We start from the raw sequence: 20,327 nt of genomic DNA on the forward strand, positions 1-20,327 counted from the left end.
TGAACTCTGTATTTGCCTTTTATATTCAGTTCCCTGGAAATTAAATTGAAAAAGCATATGAAATGGTTCACACATGTTTTAAGTCTGTGGTGTCTGATTACACAGTGGTCTTAACTTATGAAGGAGGAATGCAGGAGCCTTTCTTAAAATAAGTCAGGTAATCCAGGTTTCTAAAGCATTGTATCACACGTCTCACAGAGAAGGCTGATAGAAAAATCCCTTATTTGTGCACTTGTGAGTTACAATTAAGACTGTTAAACTTTCCAAATGTATAACATAGCTGTCTTTTCAGCTGTGGTGTATACCTGAGTGCAATTTAGGAAATGCTTGTGGTGTTGGAAGAGGTTTAAATACCTCTCTCATTTCAGAAAGAAATGCTTAATTTCTCACCCTTTTATGACAGTTGTTAGAAGATGTCCTGGTTTCAGCTGGGATGTAGTTAACTGTCTTCCTAGTAGCTGGTACAGTGCTATGTTTTGAGTTCAGTATGTGAAGAATGTTGATAACACACTGATGTTTTCAGTTGTTGCTCAGTAGTGTTTAGACTAGAGTCAAGGATTTTTCAGCTTCTCATGCCCAGCCAGGGCACCTGACCCAAACTGGCCAACAGTGTATTCCATACCATGTGACGTCCCATCTAGTTTAGGAACTGGGAAGTGGGGGGGGCAGGGATTCGCTGCTCGGGGACTGGCTGGGTGTCGGTCGGCGGGTGGTGAGCAATTGCCCTGCGCATCATTTGTACATTCCAATCCTTTATTACTACTGTTGTCATTTTATTAGTGTTATCATTATCATTATTAGTTTCTTCTTTTCTGTTCTATTAAATCGTTCTTATCTCAACCCAGGAGTTTTACTTCTTTTCCTGATTTTCTCCCCCCTCCCACTGGATGGGGGGGAGTGAGTGAGCGGCTGCGTGGTGCTTAGTTGCTGGCTGGGGTTAAACCACGACAGAAGAAAACTTGAAAACATGTCACTATTCCAAGACTTTTTTATCCCCTAGTTTTAAAATATAAAAGCAATTTGTTCAGATGCAGTACCTCTAGATTTTGTGGATTAGCCAATTTACTCAAATGTTGACTTATTAGTTTGCACTTTGATTGAACCTGCAATAACTGTGATGGATAACAGAGATTCATCCATTCATAGAACTCGCATCTATCCCTTCATCCCCCTGTATTCGGCACTGGTGAGGCCGCACCTCGAGTCCTGTGTTCAGTTTTGGGCCCCTCACTACAAGAAAGACATTGAGTTGCTGGGGCGTGTCCAGAGAAGGGCAACCAAGTTGGTGAGGGGCCTGGAGCACAAGTCTTATGAGGAGCGGCTGAGGGAGCTGGGGCTGTGTAGTCTGGAGAAGAGGAGGCTGAGGGGAGACCTTATTGCTCTCTACAACTACCTGAAGGAGGCTGTAGTGAGGTGGGTGCTGGTCTCTGCTGTCAGGTGGCTGGAGATAGGACGAGAGGAAATGGCCTCAAGTTGTGGCAAGGGAGGTTTAGGTTGGATATTAGGAAAAATTTCTTTACTGAGAGGGTTGTCAGGCATTGGAACAGGCTGCCCAGGGAAGTGGTTGAGTCACCATCCCTGGAGGTATTCAAAAAGCGTGTAGGCAAGGCACTTCAGAACATCGTTTAGTGGGCATGGTTGACAGTTGGACTCCATGATCTTAAAGGTCTTTTCTAACCTAAATGATTCTATGATTCTATAACAGAGTTTATGAACTGATAGACCCCGATGATGATCTGATGAATGAATGCTGCTTGAAACAGCACCTGGAAAAATTGTTGGGTTTCATTCCTGAACATGAATAAGCTGCTGTTCAGACACCTTGGAGGCACTAGGGGGCAGGTGGCAGCTTGCACAGCTGGACATACGCCTTTTGGTTGTAAAGACTAAAAATAATGTGCTTTTAATTGTGGTCATGATGCCATTTGGAAGAATTTGGTTGATTATCCTTGAGAAACTTGGACTTGTTTGAGTGCTAAGCTGAATCAAGGCCTGAATTTATTCCCAGAGCTTTGAGTATACCCTTTCAAATTAACTGCATACTGCAGTGTTTTCCTTTAAAGATAATGTTAGGCATTTGTAATTCAGGATTTTTTTAATTAGAAGTTTTTATGGCTTCTGATTTTAATTATGCAGTGGCATCTTCCCTAATATAGTCAGAAAATGAACTAGGGTTCTTTTTTGCAATAAATATTTCTGTTTCAGCAGTTTTCATTACTTTAGTAAAAAGCATTACATCTGCCTAAAACTTCTTTCTGTAGGTGTACTATGCTGTCCTGCTTGTGCTTAGAATGATGTGCTTTTAAAGGGTAAAAAAAGTTCAGTTTCATCCTCTCCGAGTCCTATTTCTTCTCCCCGGAACAGGGTTTTATTACAGATTTATGCCTGAATGTCAGTTTTAACTAGTTTAGCCTAATCTTAGGGTGCACAGTTATATACTTCTCCCTCCTTTTAATGTGAAGTAGTTAATTCAAACATTCTTTCTCCCTCTGTCTCACCTGCAAATTCCCTCTCCTGCTTCTCTTTCTGTAACTCTTAAATTATCCATCTCATCTTTGAGCTCTTCAAAACTGTTTCTGCAGAAGCGTTGAGATTTATTACCTTGAGATTTGACATTTTACATTCTCCATTGTGACTTTTCCTTTTATATAACAATAGCTGCCTACTATATTCCATTTCTAGCAAAATAAGGTCTGACAAATGGTCATTGAATGTAGTATGGAAAAATGTTAGTGGAGTTTAAATAATGGGGGAAAGATAGTGCATGTGTCTTATAAGATATTTGTTACTTCTGTTTTTTAAGGCATCAAACAGTATTGAGGTTTTCCAGTGACCTAATGATGTCTATTGTTTCCCTCTTTATTTTTCTTTTTTAAAATTAAGTTTTCCTATTGGCACACTGTATTTTCAGTAGAAAATAGCAAATCATGCTCCCTTCTTCCCATTGGATCTCTGTTCCACACCTCTCATTTAATATGCTTGCTTTGCTCCTTTTACTTAAACATACTTTGCGTATGCTGAGTGCAGCTAGCAGACTCCAGTATATAGCCAAGACCTCATCTGCTCTAAATTATTTACCTATCTTTGGGATATAATTTGCTGATTGAGAATATTTTGAATCAGGCAAGCACTCATTCTGAAAGGTAGTCTCATTCAGTTGTCCTTGCAAAAAGTTTCTAGTGTATTTTTCAAAGCTAGTGACATTTTTCTATATTTAAAACAAAATTTAACATTCTCTCTTGACTTTGGATAAAGTTGGGAGGGAAAAGACATACTCAAATAGTTCCTGAGATTATCACAGATAAAAATGATTAATTTTCTAGGTGTATTGTAGAGCTGCATTCAGTTTCTGGTGCTCTGAAATGTTTTATAGCTCAGTGTGTCTAATACCGGAGAATGTCATTTACCCACTGATGTGTCCAGTTTGAAATGCTTAAAGTGTTACTCAATTTTAATTTTTTTAATGTATTTCACATTTGCAGTCTTAACTGCATATCATTCTTGGCAGTGTGTCCTTATTACTTCACAATGTGTATGTGAGAAGATAGGGTTTTGGACAGTGTTCACCTGGCTGTAAAATCTATTACTATACTTCTTTTTAGGTATTTGAATTAGCTGTATCTTGGACTATTTTAGAATGCTCAATGTCTCCTGTAATGCAAATAATCAGGAGAAAGGAATGGACATTGCCTCTTTATACCACTTTTTTGGTACGGTTGTTCAGCTTAGAATTGACTGTGACCCTCTTTTGAAAGCACTTCTCAGAGGAATTGTTGTCTTGGAAAACCAATTTCCAAACATCAGTTCAGGAGGAGGAAATAAAATTCCACAAGACTTATTTGAGTTTGTCATATTTTCATACTTACTTCATTAAGTATTGTGAAATAAGGCTCTGTATAATTTTGATGCCCTTGATTCTTTTTTGTGTTTCACAACATTGTCAGGCAAGGACATGTCAATCTAATGAAAAATATTAAATAAGTAGAAAAGGGGCTGAGACTTTTGCTGAAGAGGAACAAACTCTGGACCTTTAGTTAGTTGTATGGACATTTAATACTGCTTACAAAATGACACCTCAGCAGGAAATATGTTTGAACAAAAGAAATTTCAAATTGCTGTGTTTACAAAGGTTTTATTATTATCAGATGCCTTTCCTAAAGAAGACAGGAAAGATACAGGTAGAGGAAGTTTTGAAATGGTTTGGAAACCAATTGTGAGGGGCACTGTAAAAATCCCTCACCGTTGTATTTTGTTAAGATGACCTCATGGGAAGAAGATCATAATTTATGACAATAATATATTGGTAAAGGATTTGATTTTTTTGAGTGGTTTGGGTTTGGTTTTTTTATAATGTGGGTTTTTCATTTAGGTAGTGGTGGTGGTAATAGGAGGTTCCTCCTTTCCCTCCTTTATAATAGCTTGAAAAGCCTTAAACATTCCTTGTGCTATCTTTGGCAGCAGAAACCCAGTGGAGACTTGCCAAGGTAGTTGATATGCCCATCTATTCAACAACCACTGTGTTTTGTGTTCTTTGCACCAGATCTTGCTGCGGGAAGGTTGCAAAAAGATACTTGTTGCCGATTCTCTTTCTTTATTGAAGAAAATGCATCGAACTCAGATGAAGGGTGTTCTAGTAGACGGTGGGTACGGAGGAAACATGGTGACTTTCAAGGTTTTGAAGTCTTTCACTTGGTTTGTAGACCTGAGCCACATGACTCTCCACTTTGGAAGCTGCCCAAAAGACTGAGTATTGTACCTTATCTGTAGAGTGTAGTAGGATACTAGCTGCTTTCCCCTTTGCATAGGAGCTACTCATATCTCAAAAACTACAAGACCCAGCATGCAGCTTTTTCTCTTGATCAATCTCTGCATAACCAGTAATGTATTGTGTTTGTCTATAAAGGTGAAAATGCTGTTCAGTGGCAATACAGATAGTCGGATAATAATAATAATCTGTAACCAAAGCAAAAGCTACAAGATAGTTTTCAAAAATAGCTGAAAATATTTGGTAAGGTGTTAATGATGCGTGTGAGCAGTGCTGTAATTCTCATCAGCTGAGTGTTAATACTAAGAGGCAAAAGCTGACAGAAGGACAGATAATCAGAGCTTCTGCTGCAAAATGCTGCAGAGGTATCAGGCACCCATCCTATGTTCCTTTTTCTCAGTTTGTCTTGTGCCTCTATAGCGCTGATCCTAAACAGCCTCACTCCTGCAGTTCTGCCATCATCAGAATCAGAAGATCTAAGCATTTCTCATGCTGTTAATAGAAATGCTGCTTCAGTATTGCTCTTCAATTTTTAATAGACTCTGTTAGGCATCTTAAGTAAAAACTTTAAGACCTGGCTCCATTTCTGTAATAGCAGTATGTTTGTGCCTGCTTTGTAAAAAAAGTAAACATGGAGTTTGTTAACAAAGCTGTTACAAGTTTGTTTTGTTTTGTTTTCCCAGAGGAGAATATCTGTGAATCATGCCTGTCTCCAATACTTCCTTCAGGTAGGATGCTTTTCTAGAAGAGAAAGAGGTTGTCTATTTTTTTTATTTATTTTTAGGGGAACTACTGTGTGCTTTTATTCATAGAAATGTGTAGTAGTCTACCTTGGTAATAACTGTATAAATTTCAGTCTCCTGTGCAAAGCTTGCTTATGAATTCTGACATGGGAGTGGTGTCTAGTTTGAACTTTTTTTATTGCAGAAAAACCAGATTTTCTTTCTTATTCATCTTTGACTTCCTTATTTTCTGTTTTGAAATACATGAAATGCAAGACAGCTTTTAATTCCATCAACATACGTATTCTCAAAGATTATTACAACCACAAAACTAAGGTCTTGACACGAAATCTTTTCCAACTCTGTTGAACAATTTAGACTGAACTTGTAGATTATAAAATTTTAGTCTGAGTGGTGGAAAACTCTTGGCTTCAGTCACTGCTGTCATATTTGAAACAACTTATAACAGACTATAGGTTTAAAACATCTTCTAAACTTAGTTTTGAAACAAACTCAGTATAGTATTTTGAAGATGTATATTCTGCAAGGCAACTATAGGTCAGAAATACCAATATAGTTGCTGGGAATCTTAAGAAGAAATAGTGTTACTAGGAGAGTATCTGTCATGGCATCTTCAAACAAGAATATATAAGATGAAGTATATGTATGGACCTATTTTTTTTGTTTGCTGAGTGTGTGTAGGCCAATAGAATCACATGGTTTTTAACCTGGTTTCTACCATTTTTCACTTAAATAAATAAATAAAAACAACTACACTATGATCACATGCACCAGCATACAGACCACAGCAGTCACATGGTGATAGAAAACCTGGCAGAGCTGAATGTGCTAGTGCCTTGAGGTATGTGTGTCGAGGGAATGGGAGCCAAGGAGTCGAATGTGCATGATGCTGATAAGTGAGATGGTTATTCTTTGGATATGTGGATGTTGTATGTAGGCTTCTAATTGGCCTAAATATTCATGTGGGAATCGAACGGCACGTTGTGCACTTTGGCAGCTTCTTGCCAAATTTTAAGATCATGGTGTGCAGCATAGGTGCTAGAGCTGCTTAATGTTCTGGTTCAACCCGCACTAGCGCTAGAATCTTTTCGCTAGCTTTTCTTCAAAACAGCTGAATTATTTGGTGGTAGTTTACTCTTCTCCCTCCCCAAATTTAGCACGTAGCACATATTGACATGAAAAATTTCTGATGAAAAGGTATACAGCATTTAAGCCACAGAATAAAATTGTCTTGTAACTCCATCACTGGGACACATTACCTGAAACCATCAGTCTCCATGGTTTCTATAAATGAGCCAGAATAATTCAGAAATTAATATGACAGCTGTTACTTTATGTTTCTATGTGTATAATAGAATGCAGGCATATACAGCTGTAGCCACTGAATCATTTGTTTCATTGCCCTGTTGTGATGAATTTACTTTTCTCTTTCCCAGATGCATCCAAGTCCTTCAACGTGGTAGTGTTCCACTGCAGACATATGTTTCACAAAGAGTGCCTCCCAGTATCTAACACAGTAAGGAACTAGCTTAATCTCTCTGAATTATTTCCTTTTGTCAACTATGGAGAAGGGCATCAGGAATTATAATATGATCACAGTAATAATTTGTGATGATACCCCATAGTAGTATGTGACTAAATAAAGGGAGCAACTAAAGTTCATCCACATTAGAAAGAAATTGCTGCTGTTTGAGAAGTATTTTAATCACTTTCTGCAATCTGAATATGCAATGCAGCTTTGAGACATACAGGGAATACAACCTGTTTGATTTTTTTATTAATTCTTTTCCATTGCAGCTCTCACTTTAAGTATGTTTAATTAAAGACAAGAATAAAGATATTTTCTCAAGTGAACCATATTAAATGATTCTGAGCTGGAAGGAAAAAAAAAAAAAAATCAATCATTTCAGAGTAAATATTTAAATATCTTTGTAATCATCTTTATGCTCAGAACACGTTTTTCTTCATCAGGGAACGCTTTTTTTTTTTCTTTCTTTCCTTCTTTCTTTCTTTTTTTTTTTTTTCAGTGAAAACAAACCAAAAAAGTAACTCCTAGATACAACCAGTTTTGAATTTAGGAATGGTAACAAAACATCAGAATGGTAACAAAATTGCAAAGAAAATGAAATTTAAGCTTTTCTGATTCCATATCTTTCTCTGAAAATGAACATCTAGTGAATGAATACACAGGTATCTGTGTATATCTGAGCCAAATTCTCCACTGCTGTGGTATTTCTTGGCCTTAGATAATCAGTTTTGTTACTGGTACTTGGTTACTGGTGACATACTGAAAGGAAAGTAATGCATGCATAAAGCATTGCACAGAGCTAAACACAGGAGTAACAATAAACACATAGTTGATATCAGATGGACAGTATTCAGGCCATATTCTCAGCTGTTGGAAATCTGTGGAGCACTATCCAAAGACGGTGACTAAGCTGTGACTAAAGACATCCAGTGGTCAGTGGAGCTGACCAAGTGACTTACTCTCTTCTTTATCCATGAAGATAATAAGTGATACTTTTGACTCTGTATTTTTCATTTTTCTTGGGGAGGAAATCTGACCTTACTCTCCTGGAGGGTGGTGGTGAGGTGTACTGCCCTCTGACTCCAGAACAGCCTGCTTTTATTATATTCTTCTATATCGCCTTCCTACACCTATCCATGAATATGTTGACAGGGAACAGCCTGACCGTGAACAGTGATGTTGAGAAAGGCATTAGCACTTTTTTATTCATCTTCCCACATTGTAACATGGCTACATTTCTCTAAGAGATTCTTTTTTTCTTTTTAATTTCTAGGTATCTCCTGTCCAGTTCTGCAACATATGCAGTGCCAAACATCGAGGGCCAGGAAGCGCAATCCTGGAGATGAAGAAATAGCAGTCCCCTAGTTTTCCATGCCAGTCTGTGACACCAAATCTGTTAGGACCATGCAAAGCTACTGTAGTTTCTGTTAATCATCATTTCTGTATAATTGTGATTTAAAACTGGTTTCTATAAGTTATCCAGCTTATTGAACATTTTCAGAAAAGAGAAGATGTGAAAATGTTTCCCTAGTAAGTCTTTGTTATGCAATTCTTACGTCACTGTTCGTTTCCTGAGCTTATTACTTAACTCTGGAACAGAAAAGAGAAATAAAATGGGAAGGAAAAAAAATCCAGTTTGGAGATTTGTGCTTGCTATCAGTTAATGTGCTTTGCAGTTTGGAGCTGTGTCGGGCTCATGGTTAGATATCATAAAGAAAAATTAATTGCTGTGAATTCAGCTCACCAAACTATTTTAGTCCTGATTTAATTTATTAGTGAACTGTTTAACTTGAGACGCACAGGAGTCTTGACTGCTTTCAGTGTGGTTGTAGTGTATGGTTTCATTTACGTGTGGGGGAAAAAAAAAAAATCTAACCCTTCAAAGATCAGATCTCTAGGAGTTTCTTTTGGCCTTAGCAATTTAATAGCTAAGTTAAATAAGTGTATTTGAATGTTAACAAAAAACATATTTATTTTTAATTTCAACAGTGTTCTGTTTTGTTGATCCAGAGGAGTGGATCTTTCAGAATGTCTTCACAGTAATGTAATCTCCTTATGATGTTCACTGATTAAATTAAATGTAAGCATCTTTTCCCTAAGAAAAGTCATTTTTCAGAACTCACATGATAGTTTTCCTCCTTTTAATAACTGGAGTTTGAAAGTAAAAATACATTGTTTTACCATCAAATTGTGAGGTTTAAACAAGTAGTTAACATCATAAGCTCTGAAACAATGTAACACCTCTAAGTTCTTATGTAGCTTATTGCCATGTAGGTACACCTTAAAATAATTTATATTTTAGAAACCTGAATTTCTAGTTTATGTAAATTCATTATTTTCTTTTTATATCCTCCAGGCAGTTGGCTGAGCTGGTCTAGCAATCTGAAGAGTGATTTTTGTTGTCCACTGTGTAGATCTGTATAATACTGGAATAAATTTTTAAGTATATTAGAAATACTACGATTTACTCTGCATAGTTACAGGACAAAATTATCATTAAAAGGATAGATCTCCCAAGAACATAGCAATCATATTTTATTGTGGTAATACAGACAGCTGAAGCAAAAATAAAAAATGGTGCAGATTATCTATGGACATGCAGTAGATGAAATACCAGAAGGATAGGAGCTTTGTAGTGCAGAACATAGAAGTCTGCATACGTCAAGCTTCACCCATAAGAATTACTGCCTGGCTCTGTAGCAGTTAATTTTCAGTGACTAGTACACATTCTCAGGTATATTGTTCATTTATCCATTCTTTACTACGCTGATCAGGAAAGCTGCTTTGATTCCTAGTAAACGAAATGCGCCAGTGAGCTCAAGGGCTGTTTCACCATGATATTTGAGCTATTGCATGCCTGTAGACAAGTTTAAAAACTTCCCCAAAAAACTCTTCCTCAGTAGCACTAAGCAGCTTTTCTGTATTATACCGTAAGAATGCATTGTGCAATGCCATAAGCAGTCAGCTTGTGGGAGGAAAAAGTGAAATTACTCCTATACAGTTATGCCACAAAGTGTTCTGTGGCTCAGTTATATGATAATTTAAAGCAGGTATATTGTTTACTTCAGCTTGGCTTTAAATTCCCTAAAGCATTTGAATGTTCAGTGACTCAGTTTGCTAGCCTGCCATCACTGACAATCATACTGCATTATACCCTGGCATATTCTTTGCATTATGCAAGTAATTTTAAATCACTGTATGAAAATCTAATCAAAATCTTCTCTAAATCCAAAGCTTCTTTCATTTGGGCTTCAGGGACTACCCTGTTCATGTTCCTGAATTCTAAATTTGCTCATTAAGATTCAGCAAGAAATATACAGTCCTGACTTTGATTCACTTTTCTTCCTAAGAAACCTTCAGATCATAGAAAATGTCTGAGGCTAGAGCCTTAAATATTCAGCTGCCCAAGAGCTTTACTTCTGAAGAACAGTTCGGCCTAAGAAGTAAACTTAAAGTTGCATAACCCTTCAGAAAAGTACAGAATAGCACTTTACCCAGTTCACCAGAGCCTATTTAAGATGTCAGTCTGTTTATCAAAGTGCTTGTGCTTTTAACTAAGGTAAACTTAAGGTAAATTTAACAAGAGAAATACTATTTTTTCACTGATCCATCCAGTTCTGTGCAATTTCTTCAATAGTGACCAATAAAGCTAACTGAAAGGATGCGTGATGGATCAAGTAAAAATGTGTTGGTCTGCCCTATCAGAGAGACAAAACTATTTTGGTTAGAATGAGTCTTTGGATGATTTTTCTCATCTGTCTTTCTTTGTTTTATTATTTTGAGAGCCACAATGCTGTGAGATAGGCTTGGTGGCAGTTTTGGGCTACACTGAAGATTTTGGTGGGCCCAAAAGAGTGAGGAGCTAGTGATGCTTGGTGAGCATCAGGCTATTTAATCCTGCTGAGAGCTTAGTTAAAAGTGACAGCATCAGGATAAAGGTTGGACAATGTCTGGAAGGGACTGGGACAGGCTCTGCAGATCTTCTGCACTGAAGTTGAGAGGTGCATGACTGGCTTTTTCCATCTCCTGCTACAGCCAAATCTCATGTGTTTAACCGCTAGGAGCTGTGTATTAGTGGGCATGAGGCAGCCCCTTGACCAGATGAGTGATATATTGAATCAGCTGTGTTTGGTGCTTGGGCCAAGAGTCTGCGGCCCAGCATTACATGAATCAGTGGATCTGTTAATACTTCAGGGAGTCATTCTATATACGAGGTATGTCCTCTGGCTATAGTTGCATCTGACAGCTGCTCACCTGTGGGAAACCTTGAACACAGCGGGTATTATGTGTTGGAACAGGAGTAAGTTTTTCAGTGTCTGACACTAATCTTGTGTTACAGACCCAGAGCAAAGACAAAATGAGGGTTTTTCCCATTTTTAGATCCACATCATATTCCTGTTTGAAATAAGTGTTTTCATGGAGAGTTGCTGCCAAGGACTTGACTGCAGATTTGTCAAAGACTACTGTAAAGCAAAGAACAAGAAATATCCAGTTGTCTGTTATGTTTGGTAATGTATTTTTAGTAGGAGACCATGCTGCAACGTGTTTTTCTAAATTTTGGCTGATAGCTGGATAGAGGCTTTCAATACTCTGTATAGACTGCACAGGTTGGCTTATCAAGTTTTCGTTTCAGGAAATGTAATCACTTTCTAACTTAGATTAATGGTAATTCAGATAGAGTCTTTTAAGCAGGCACAATTTTACTCTTTGCTGTTGTGTACACTAGCACAGTGGTTTTCTGCTTGGTGAGTAGAGTTCCTGACTGCGATTCAAAGGAACTGGAATTGCAAATAACCTCTTAAATGAAAACCTCACATTGGATTTCCCATTTCTGAAATGTTGTGATTTAGCATTCAAGTATTTTCTGTCTCAGTCACCTTGGAAAATAAAATGTCATCTCTGCAGGTTGGTTGGACTGGTCCCTGCCTGTGTCATTTGATAGCAGTTTGAAAAAATACTTGCAGGAAAATTCTTACCTAATGCTGAACAAGGACCATTATCTGAATGAGGAAAAACTCTGAAAAGCCTGTTTTCCCTCTCTCCTGTTCTGTTGTACAGTTCTGACTTCATATCCATGCAGCATAACTTCTACCCATGTTTACAAATCCTAGACACATCAGGGTCTCTTCCTCTCTAGAAGAGCTTCCTCCTTGAGCAGATGTTTGCCAAATACTAGGTCTAATTCAATTGCTGTACTCTCAAAACAATGTAAACAAGACTTGTAAGAAACAAAGTACCACATTTAGAGAATGACTCTTTAATTATATGCTTTTGGGACTGTCTTACTCCACTGTGCCATGAAAGATTATTTTCTCTTGGCATTAGGGAAATCCCTAGATGATGTGTTTTCTGTTCTTCAAGACAATGTGTGCTTTCTTTTACTATAATCAAATTATGCAGAAAACAGGACAACTGAAGTGTCTGAGACATCAAACACACAAGAGAATAGGATGTGTGAGAAGTTCTAAGAGAAGTCAATGAGTCATAGTGGGAATGACCTAAATTAAGTCTTAGAAGACTTCAGTAAATGGCAATCATAATAAGCTTTTGCAATAGAGCAGGTCTTAGAGGCTCTGATGTTTTTAGGCTGTCACCTTCCCCCAGGAGTCTGCAATCAGAACGGACAAGGCTGCCAGTGGCTTCTGCTCCTGGACTATGCTTAGGACTCCTGCAGCAGAAGGAGTCAGAAACCTGCTGAATGGAGGTTGGTACCCCTCCAGCCTAGAGGAACTGCCAGAGGTAGAGGTATAGTACAGTAATTAAGGGCTAGAAAGTGGCAGGAGCTGCAGAGGGCAGTTAAATTGTTGGTTGGAGGGTTTTTTGCCTTGCTTTTAGTCTGATCCCAGTAGGATTTAAGTCCAATTAGGTTGACAAGGTAATGGTATCTTGGTGTCTGATGGCTGTAAAATTGCATTTAGCAACATGTCAGCTGGATGATATGTTCCAAATAGTATTCACATAGGATGCAGCTTTGTCTGTCTCTGGTGGCAGTGAGGGAGAGAGCCACAATAAACAATTGTGGATTTTTTTAAAAATCAGATTAACGGAAATGTTTTTAAAAGTGAGCATTTGTCTCACATATTACCATGTCTTGCACACAGTAAAGTAGTAGCACTGCAAGGTGCATGTGGCAATAGTGTTTTTATTCTGTAGGACCCATTCAGTAGCAGCTATTTTTGCACATGCTGGCACAAGAATCACTGAAGCACTTTTCAGTGTGTCCAACACCAGCTATTAAGATTCTTCAATCTGGAATTTCTGCAAAGCAATAGAGATCTTTACTTAAACAAAACCAAAGTTGGGAAGCATTTTCTCTGTGGAATCTGTAAAGCTGAGCCAAGAATATATTTCTGGCATAACTCACTTCTATGCTATGCAGATTTGCATTCCCTGTGCAGTATCAAAAAACTTTTTTAGTGATCCTCTACAGGGACTATGTTCTGTTTCCATTATCCCATATTCATTCTGTCTCCTCCCTTCCTCCCTCCAACCCCCCCAAAGCACATGCATTGGAGTGAGTGCCTTGTTTTGAACTGTGTAGTGATTTTCAGTCAGTATCTGTAAACACAGACACTGTGCTGTGTATGTGTTAAGGTGGGCAAGATCAGAAGCATGTGCTTTCTATATCCCGTGGGAGGTAGCCAGATCTTTGTTCATCCTTAGTTCCTGGGGGAGTTCATTCCCCAGTGTCAGGCCAAGGAAAACATTTTCCTTCAGAGGTGAACTTTCCAGAATAACAGTAATTTTCAGTGGTGCCAAAAGAATCATTGAGGTAGGAAGCGACCTCTCAAGATCATCTAGTCCAGTCCCCCTGCTCCAGCATTGGTTGTTCCATCACCTTCCCAGGGATTGAGTTGAAGCTGACGAGTGTGGTTCCCCAGATACTACTTCTTGCCCTTCTTACAGATGATGATATCCCAGAGGATCAGTTGAAAGGAGGACTACAGCCTTGAAGAGTGAGATTTGCTTTCTTCCACCCTTCAGGAACCTCTTCTGATTGACATGCCCTTTTAAAGATAATGAAGAACGCTTTCTTCACGCTGAAGGCTTTGTGCATGGGTATTTTATAATGTTGCAGTCCAGTCCAGAGATTAAGCCAGTATAAATTACTGTGGAGTTAGATCACGGTCCCCAACAAAAGGGGCTGTTCCTAAGCGCCTGGCTTGGCAGAACTGTTACTCAGTCTTTACAGTCATTATTCACAGAAACAGTGCTCACTTCCTTAGCAGCTGCATTTGAGCATGATTCTGGCATGCAAATTTTCCTTTGCTGCCTCTCTCTTTCAGAGGTAACTGCTCCTCTTGTCTTCCTTACTCACATAACCAAGAACTGCCCTTGCAGCTCTCACTGCCTGGGAATTGCAGTAGAAATCCTCTGTTCTTCCATTGTCTGTACCAAGAGCTATGTCAGGCTGCTTTGAAGCTGCTAATCTTGCATCAGCTCAACAAGCAGATGTAATACCTTTCCATTATTGATGCATGAAGGATGAAACTGGGCACTTACTCTAAGTATCAAGGAGGAATGAATGAAAATACTTTGCATGTGTTAGGAAGAGGAAAAAATGGCAGGCCCTTTTTGGGGGAAGGGTGGGAGAAATTTTCTTTAGCAGAATCAATACGAAGGATTAGGTACTGATTACATTAAAAAAAAAAAAAAGATTTTTTGGTAAACGATGCATAAAGAGAGCTGTGATGCCTATGCTAGATGGCATTGATCAGAGGTGATGAGCTCAAGTCTGGCATCAGCATATACAAAATCCTCTGCAGCTATTTTAGAGCTTAAGGAAAGTTCTGCTTTTATGGGGTGTGTTGTATTCGCTGCTGTTCCCTCTGGTTTACTTTTCATGATAGGACTCGCTCACCTTTTAACAGGCTGAAAAGCAGGTAGCCTGGATGTGCATCTCCTCCATGGTCAACAGCCACCCTTTGTATCTATAGATGCAGGCAGCTCAGTAGTCACAGGCTCCAAGGCTGCAAACTGCTGTCAGGAGGACCTTTGATTGCTGAAGTCTGTGTTGGAGCTTTGGAAACATGAGACAGGTTTTGTTCTTGCTGAAACTGATGACAAATTTGCCTTGACTTAAATGAGGACAGCATCTGACCCTCCTTAGATAGCAGTTTGCATTATGAATAAATACTATAAAATCAATTAGATCAGGAACTTTTCTTTGAGCTGGCTGTGGTAGTGTGTAACTGCCTAGATACATGTAGTACAAAATTACTTTAATAGTGGAGCTTGGTGGTCATCCATAGGATTCATTGCCAAAGACGTTTATGACTCTCATTTATCATTCTAGGAAACAGTAAAAACCATTTTCATTAATAATGTGTACTTCCAAAACTGTATTAAAACAAAATTACAAGGACATTTAAAGAGATTGTACCTTGTTGTGCTCCTGTGAAATATGTGTGTTGTAGTTGTTTTCAAATGCTTCTTCCCATTGCAGTGTTATGCTGGAAAGGCTTATGCTGCTGAATCTGAAGAATGAAAATCTAGTGTTGCACAATGACATTAGGTAAAGAAATTAAATTATCATTCTTAAACAGATTTTTCTAGATATGGAATCCTTCCTCTCCTCTTGTGCCTCACCCCAACATGTTCTTTTGTGAGGGCAACAGCCTTTATGCTGAATTGAATCAAACCATGTTACTGAATTAATTTACTATTCGTTCAGTTACTATCTTACAATTCATGCAGTGGCAGGTGATGAGATGATTTTGTATATTTTGTTGGGGATGAATCCCAGCAAATGAAATCTAAAACTGTTTGCTGATTTCTGGTGTGATGTCATGCTTGTCATTTGATTCTTGTCTACTGCAAATTTCTGGTTTGGTTTTTTTTTGGGGGGGGGGAGACCCCAACAAAAAACCCTTCCTATTTCCCTTTTTATTCATTGTGATGGTGGCTGTATTGTCTCAAGAGTTTTCATAGTAACTGTTGCCAGCACATGATCATGTACAAGAAATAACCTAAAAGAGGTTAGGAATATAAAACTTCTAGGTATAGTAAAATCCTCATGGTAACACTTCTGAAATATTCCCAGTAGCTGAAGCATGAAAAGTAGAAAGGCAGAGTCCCAAAATATACTTGAGAAAATAGTGTGGTGAAAACAGATTTAAGATCATAAGGAAGTGGGTTCCACCTAAGCTGGCATGGAATTAAGTTTCTGGCACTGAAATAAGTTAGAGATGTTTTAAACCAAAGACTAACAAGGAATTTTGTTAGTCTTCACCCAGAAGATTCCAAGGGTGAAACTGCAGAACCTCTGTAAAGCAAAAAGACAGACTTTAATATATTTCAGGTAGGCAACAGTAGAAAAATATTATTAAAAGAATCCCTAAAACCTGTAACTGAGTAACATAAAATTCAGAGCAAGATGTAATGTGTATCATAGAATTGCTGTTTGGAAGGGATTTCTGGAGGTCATCTAGTCCAGGCTTGAGGTTTTTCTGAGAAGAAGGTATCGCTAAGACACCACGATACCAAGATTCAAATTACATAGAAGTATCAGAGAAAACTTTGTGAGTGAAAGGCAGGCAGTATACATTTAGGGAAAATTAGAATCAAAGGAGGTAAATAAATTAATACTATCAACAGGTAATAGAGAATCAGTAATGCCCTGAAATATTATGCCTGCATATAAAGCATAATAATAGTAGGGATTATATTGTTAGCCACTCAACCAGTATGGTAGCATGGAGTGCAAGGAGTCAAGGACAGAAAGAGCAATAACACTGGCAGACTTCAGCAATGCCTGTGTAAGTCACGATGAGGCATCATGAGAAGACTATGTTTGCAGTGCTACAGAAGTACCCCTTGAAGCATCTCATCAAAGAGCACAAAAGGAGAAGCAGTCCTTGATTTTTGCCCTGGGAACTGCACAGAACCTGAAGGCTACAACTGAAAGGCACTTAGTAAGAGAGTCCTTAATGTGATCAAATTCAATGTCCTTGTAAGATGCAGAAGCAAGAAAGTAATCTGTCACAGTCAAGCTTAACTGTTCAAAAAAACAACAGAAAGAAAACTATACAAAAATGAAGGAGCAAATTAAAAGCAGTAGTTAAGTGTTTACAAGTGGTATGATGAGAAGTGCTAAATTCACAATAGTGGACTTTTTTTAGAAGCATCTACCCTTTCCAAAGCAATCCTTGATGGCAAAGTAAAGAGACTGCTTAGACGTAACAGATCTTCAAAAAATGCACATTGTGACTAGAGAAGGAAAACAGAAAAGAACGTTACATTTTGGCAAGATAATGTCAAGCCACAATAAAGTAGGCCAAGAGACTCAATGAGAAGCAATATGCTAAAACTGACAAAGCTAACAATAAAAATTCCATCAGCAAGCTATATATAAGGTCACCTGTAGAAAACGGAAGCAAAAAAGGGTTTCGACAAAGACAGACCCCAGCAGGAAAAACAGATTAGTTCTTTGAAGTAAGTATTGAATAAGTATTTATTGTGAAAGTGTTCAGGGAAAGCCAAGAGTGGAGCCTTTTTTAACATGGAAACTTCTGAAATCAAACTGTTTGTAGAAAATGTAGGAAAAAAATCAATAAATAGTATCAAACCACAATTAATAGTATCAAACCACATGCATCAGTACATATTCACCTAAAACTCTGATGGATCTCAAAACAGGATATTGCTATATAATTGACTGTGATGTGTAAATTGCCTTTAAAGTCCTAATACTAGAAGAATGGAAAGTAGTAAATATGACACAAATATTTTCTGAAAGGCTCCATGACAAATCCATAGAAATACAGACCACTAATTCTCACTTCTTTACTGGATAAATCAATAGAAGCGTTATTTTAAAAAAAAAAGACACATGGATATATCTATTTTATATCTTATATTGGGGGAAAGTGAACATGGATTATGGAGATGGAAGTTATGCCTCCCATTTATCTGAGTTCCTAGAAGGACTTGATGAACCTGTCAATAACTGATTCAGATGGTATAGTGTTTTTACACTTGAAAAAAACCCAAAAGCCCATGTTAAAACCCGTCAACAGGATTTAAAAAAAAATAATAATAAATCGGCCTTGAAACAAGAAGCAAAGGGTTTCTAATAGATTTAAATCTATTGAAAATTAACTAGATGTACGATCAGCTTTCACAAAGCAGGAGTGGTTGCTGTAGTGTTCCAAAGAGGTAAGTGTTGGGGCTCAGGGTGTTCAACAAAATCAGTGATCATCTGAAAAAATGCTGGATAGCAAAAAGAAAAACATTTGCTAATGATACAAAAGTAGCCAGAGTCAAAACTGAAAGCTCACTGAAAACATTTTTTTATCAATGATCTGGATGCAGGAGTTGAATGCACCCTTAGCAAGTTTGCTGATGATACTAAACTGGGAGGAGGTGCTGTTGACTCTATCGAGGGACAAGAGGCCTTGCAGAGGGATCGGGATAGATTGGAGCAGTGGGCAATCATCAGTAGCATGAAATTGGACAAGAACAAATGCCAGAATCTGCACCTGGGATGGAGTAGTGCTGCCAGACAGAAGTCTGGACTGGGAGAGGAGTGGCCCTGCAGAAAGGGGTCTGGGGGTGCTGGTTGACAGGAGTCTCCACAGGAGTCAGCAGTGTGTGCCCTGGCAGCCAAGAGGGAAAACTGCATCCTGAGGTACATCAAACACAGCATAACACGCCGGTCAAAAGGGTGATTATCCAGCTGTATTTAGCACTGATACAGCCTCACACTGTGTGCAGTTCTGGGCCCCACCATTTAAAAAAGGATGGGAAAACACTGGAATGTGTCCCGAGGAGGGCACCAAAGCTGGTGAAGGGGCTGGAAGGCATGTCCTCTGAGGAGCAGCTGAGGACTCGGGGTTTGTCTACTTTGGAGAGAAGGAGGCTGAGGGTGACCTCACGGCTCTCAACAGCTTCCTGAGGAGGGGATGTGGAGTGGGAGGTGCTGATCTCTTCTCCCTGGTACCCAGTGCCAGGATGCGTGGGAATGGCTCAAAGATGCATCCTTCAGGGAAGGTTCAGACTTGACACGAGGAAACGTTTCTTTACCGAGACATGGTCAAACCCAGGAACAGGCTTCTCAGAGAGGTGGTTGATTCTCCATGCTTGTTGGTGTTGAAGAGGCATTTGGACAATGCCCATAATACCATGCGTGAACTTTAGTCAGCCATGAAGTGATCAATCAGTTGGACTAGATAATTGTTGTAGATCCCTTCGCTCCTCTTTCCCTCCGCCTTCCCCCCTCCTTCCCTCCACCTCCTCCTTTCTGGGCCATACCATTTAAAAAGGATGTGAAGGTCCTTGAATGTGTCCCAAGGAGGGCACCAAAGCCGGTGAAGGGACTGGAAGGCATGTCCTCTGAGGAGCAGCTGAGGACACGGGGTTTGTTTAGTTGTCATGCTGAGGAAAACTCTGATGACATTTCTACCCAGCCCTGCACTAGCAGAAGGCATTCAATACCATAACCACGTCCCAGCCTAGGCACTGGCTCTGTCACGTTGTGGGAAGGAGGCATGTGCCTTCTGGTGGGGGTGAGAGCTGTGGATCGTCTCGAGATAAGCGGACCATCCACACAAATCTGCAGAAAGCAAGTGTGAAGTGCGGTTTTTTGAAAGTCTTCTGTGTTCATCCAGTTTAGCTGGGTTTCCACAGGATTGCAACCCCCGCATCTCTGACGCTAGTGAGGCTCAGAGATCAAGGCCTCAGTCTGAAGCAGGACACGCTCCTCAACTAAAGGGTTGCAAACCTTTTGGAGGTGAGCAATATCTGTTCATTACCCCTGGGTTTTATTTTTGCTCCTTGGACTCATTTTTAGAAATGTCTGACCCGTTTCCTGTGCAAAAACATGCTAAAACACACGAGCCTGAGAACAACAGTAGTCCACCAGAGAGAAGGCTCCTCTGGCCCAAAACTCTGTCTCCAAGGTGGCCAACCATCCCCGCCTAAAGGAGGGCGTATGAGCCGTGCAAGTCTGCTTCTGTCAGGGTCCTGGGGGTGCTCATAGGCCTCCATGGCTGGGCCCGGCCTCCCCTGGGACCCCCACCCTGCCCGTCTCCTGCCAAGGGCCCAGGGGACATGTCTCAGCTCAGCCTGGGGCCTTCAGTCCCTGCCTGAGCCATGTTGTAGGTGTGCCCGTCCCTGCCCCTGTCTCCTGGATGGGCCTGGCACCTGCGCTGCAGAGAGCTGCTCTCCTGGATGGAGCCCTCAGACCCAGGTCAGAGCTTCTCATGCGCAACTCTGGGCACAACACAGCATAGCTGTTCCGTTCTGTTCTATGCTGTTCTATTCCATTCCATTCTATTCCCTGCACTTACCA

General features: G+C 39.4%; 1 protein-coding gene and 1 long non-coding RNA gene across 7 annotated transcripts in view; both read left to right on the top strand.

Annotated features, from left to right (window-relative positions):
- The window catches only part of VPS41 (VPS41 subunit of HOPS complex), a 110,043-nt gene extending 101,191 nt beyond the window's left edge, over nt 1-8,852 (top strand). For all 6 annotated transcript variants that reach the window (XM_069769763.1, XM_069769772.1, XM_069769753.1 and 3 more), the window contains exons 26-29: nt 4,541-4,640; nt 5,449-5,493; nt 6,945-7,024; nt 8,310-8,852. In XM_069769763.1, the coding sequence (XP_069625864.1) occupies nt 4,541-4,640; nt 5,449-5,493; nt 6,945-7,024; nt 8,310-8,390 (306 nt within the window). In that variant the 3' untranslated portion in view covers nt 8,391-8,852. The remainder of the gene's footprint in view (nt 1-4,540; nt 4,641-5,448; nt 5,494-6,944; nt 7,025-8,309) is intronic.
- A 9-nt stretch (nt 8,853-8,861) lies between these two features.
- LOC138681817 (uncharacterized) lies at nt 8,862-15,809 on the top strand. Its single transcript, XR_011322013.1, has 2 exons — nt 8,862-9,080; nt 15,483-15,809. It is a non-coding gene; the product is annotated as an uncharacterized lncRNA (long non-coding RNA).
- Nucleotides 15,810-20,327: the final 4,518 nt, after the last annotated feature.

This window comes from Haliaeetus albicilla, chromosome 2 (assembly GCF_947461875.1).
Source record: "Haliaeetus albicilla chromosome 2, bHalAlb1.1, whole genome shotgun sequence".
NCBI lineage: Eukaryota > Metazoa > Chordata > Aves > Accipitriformes > Accipitridae > Haliaeetus > Haliaeetus albicilla.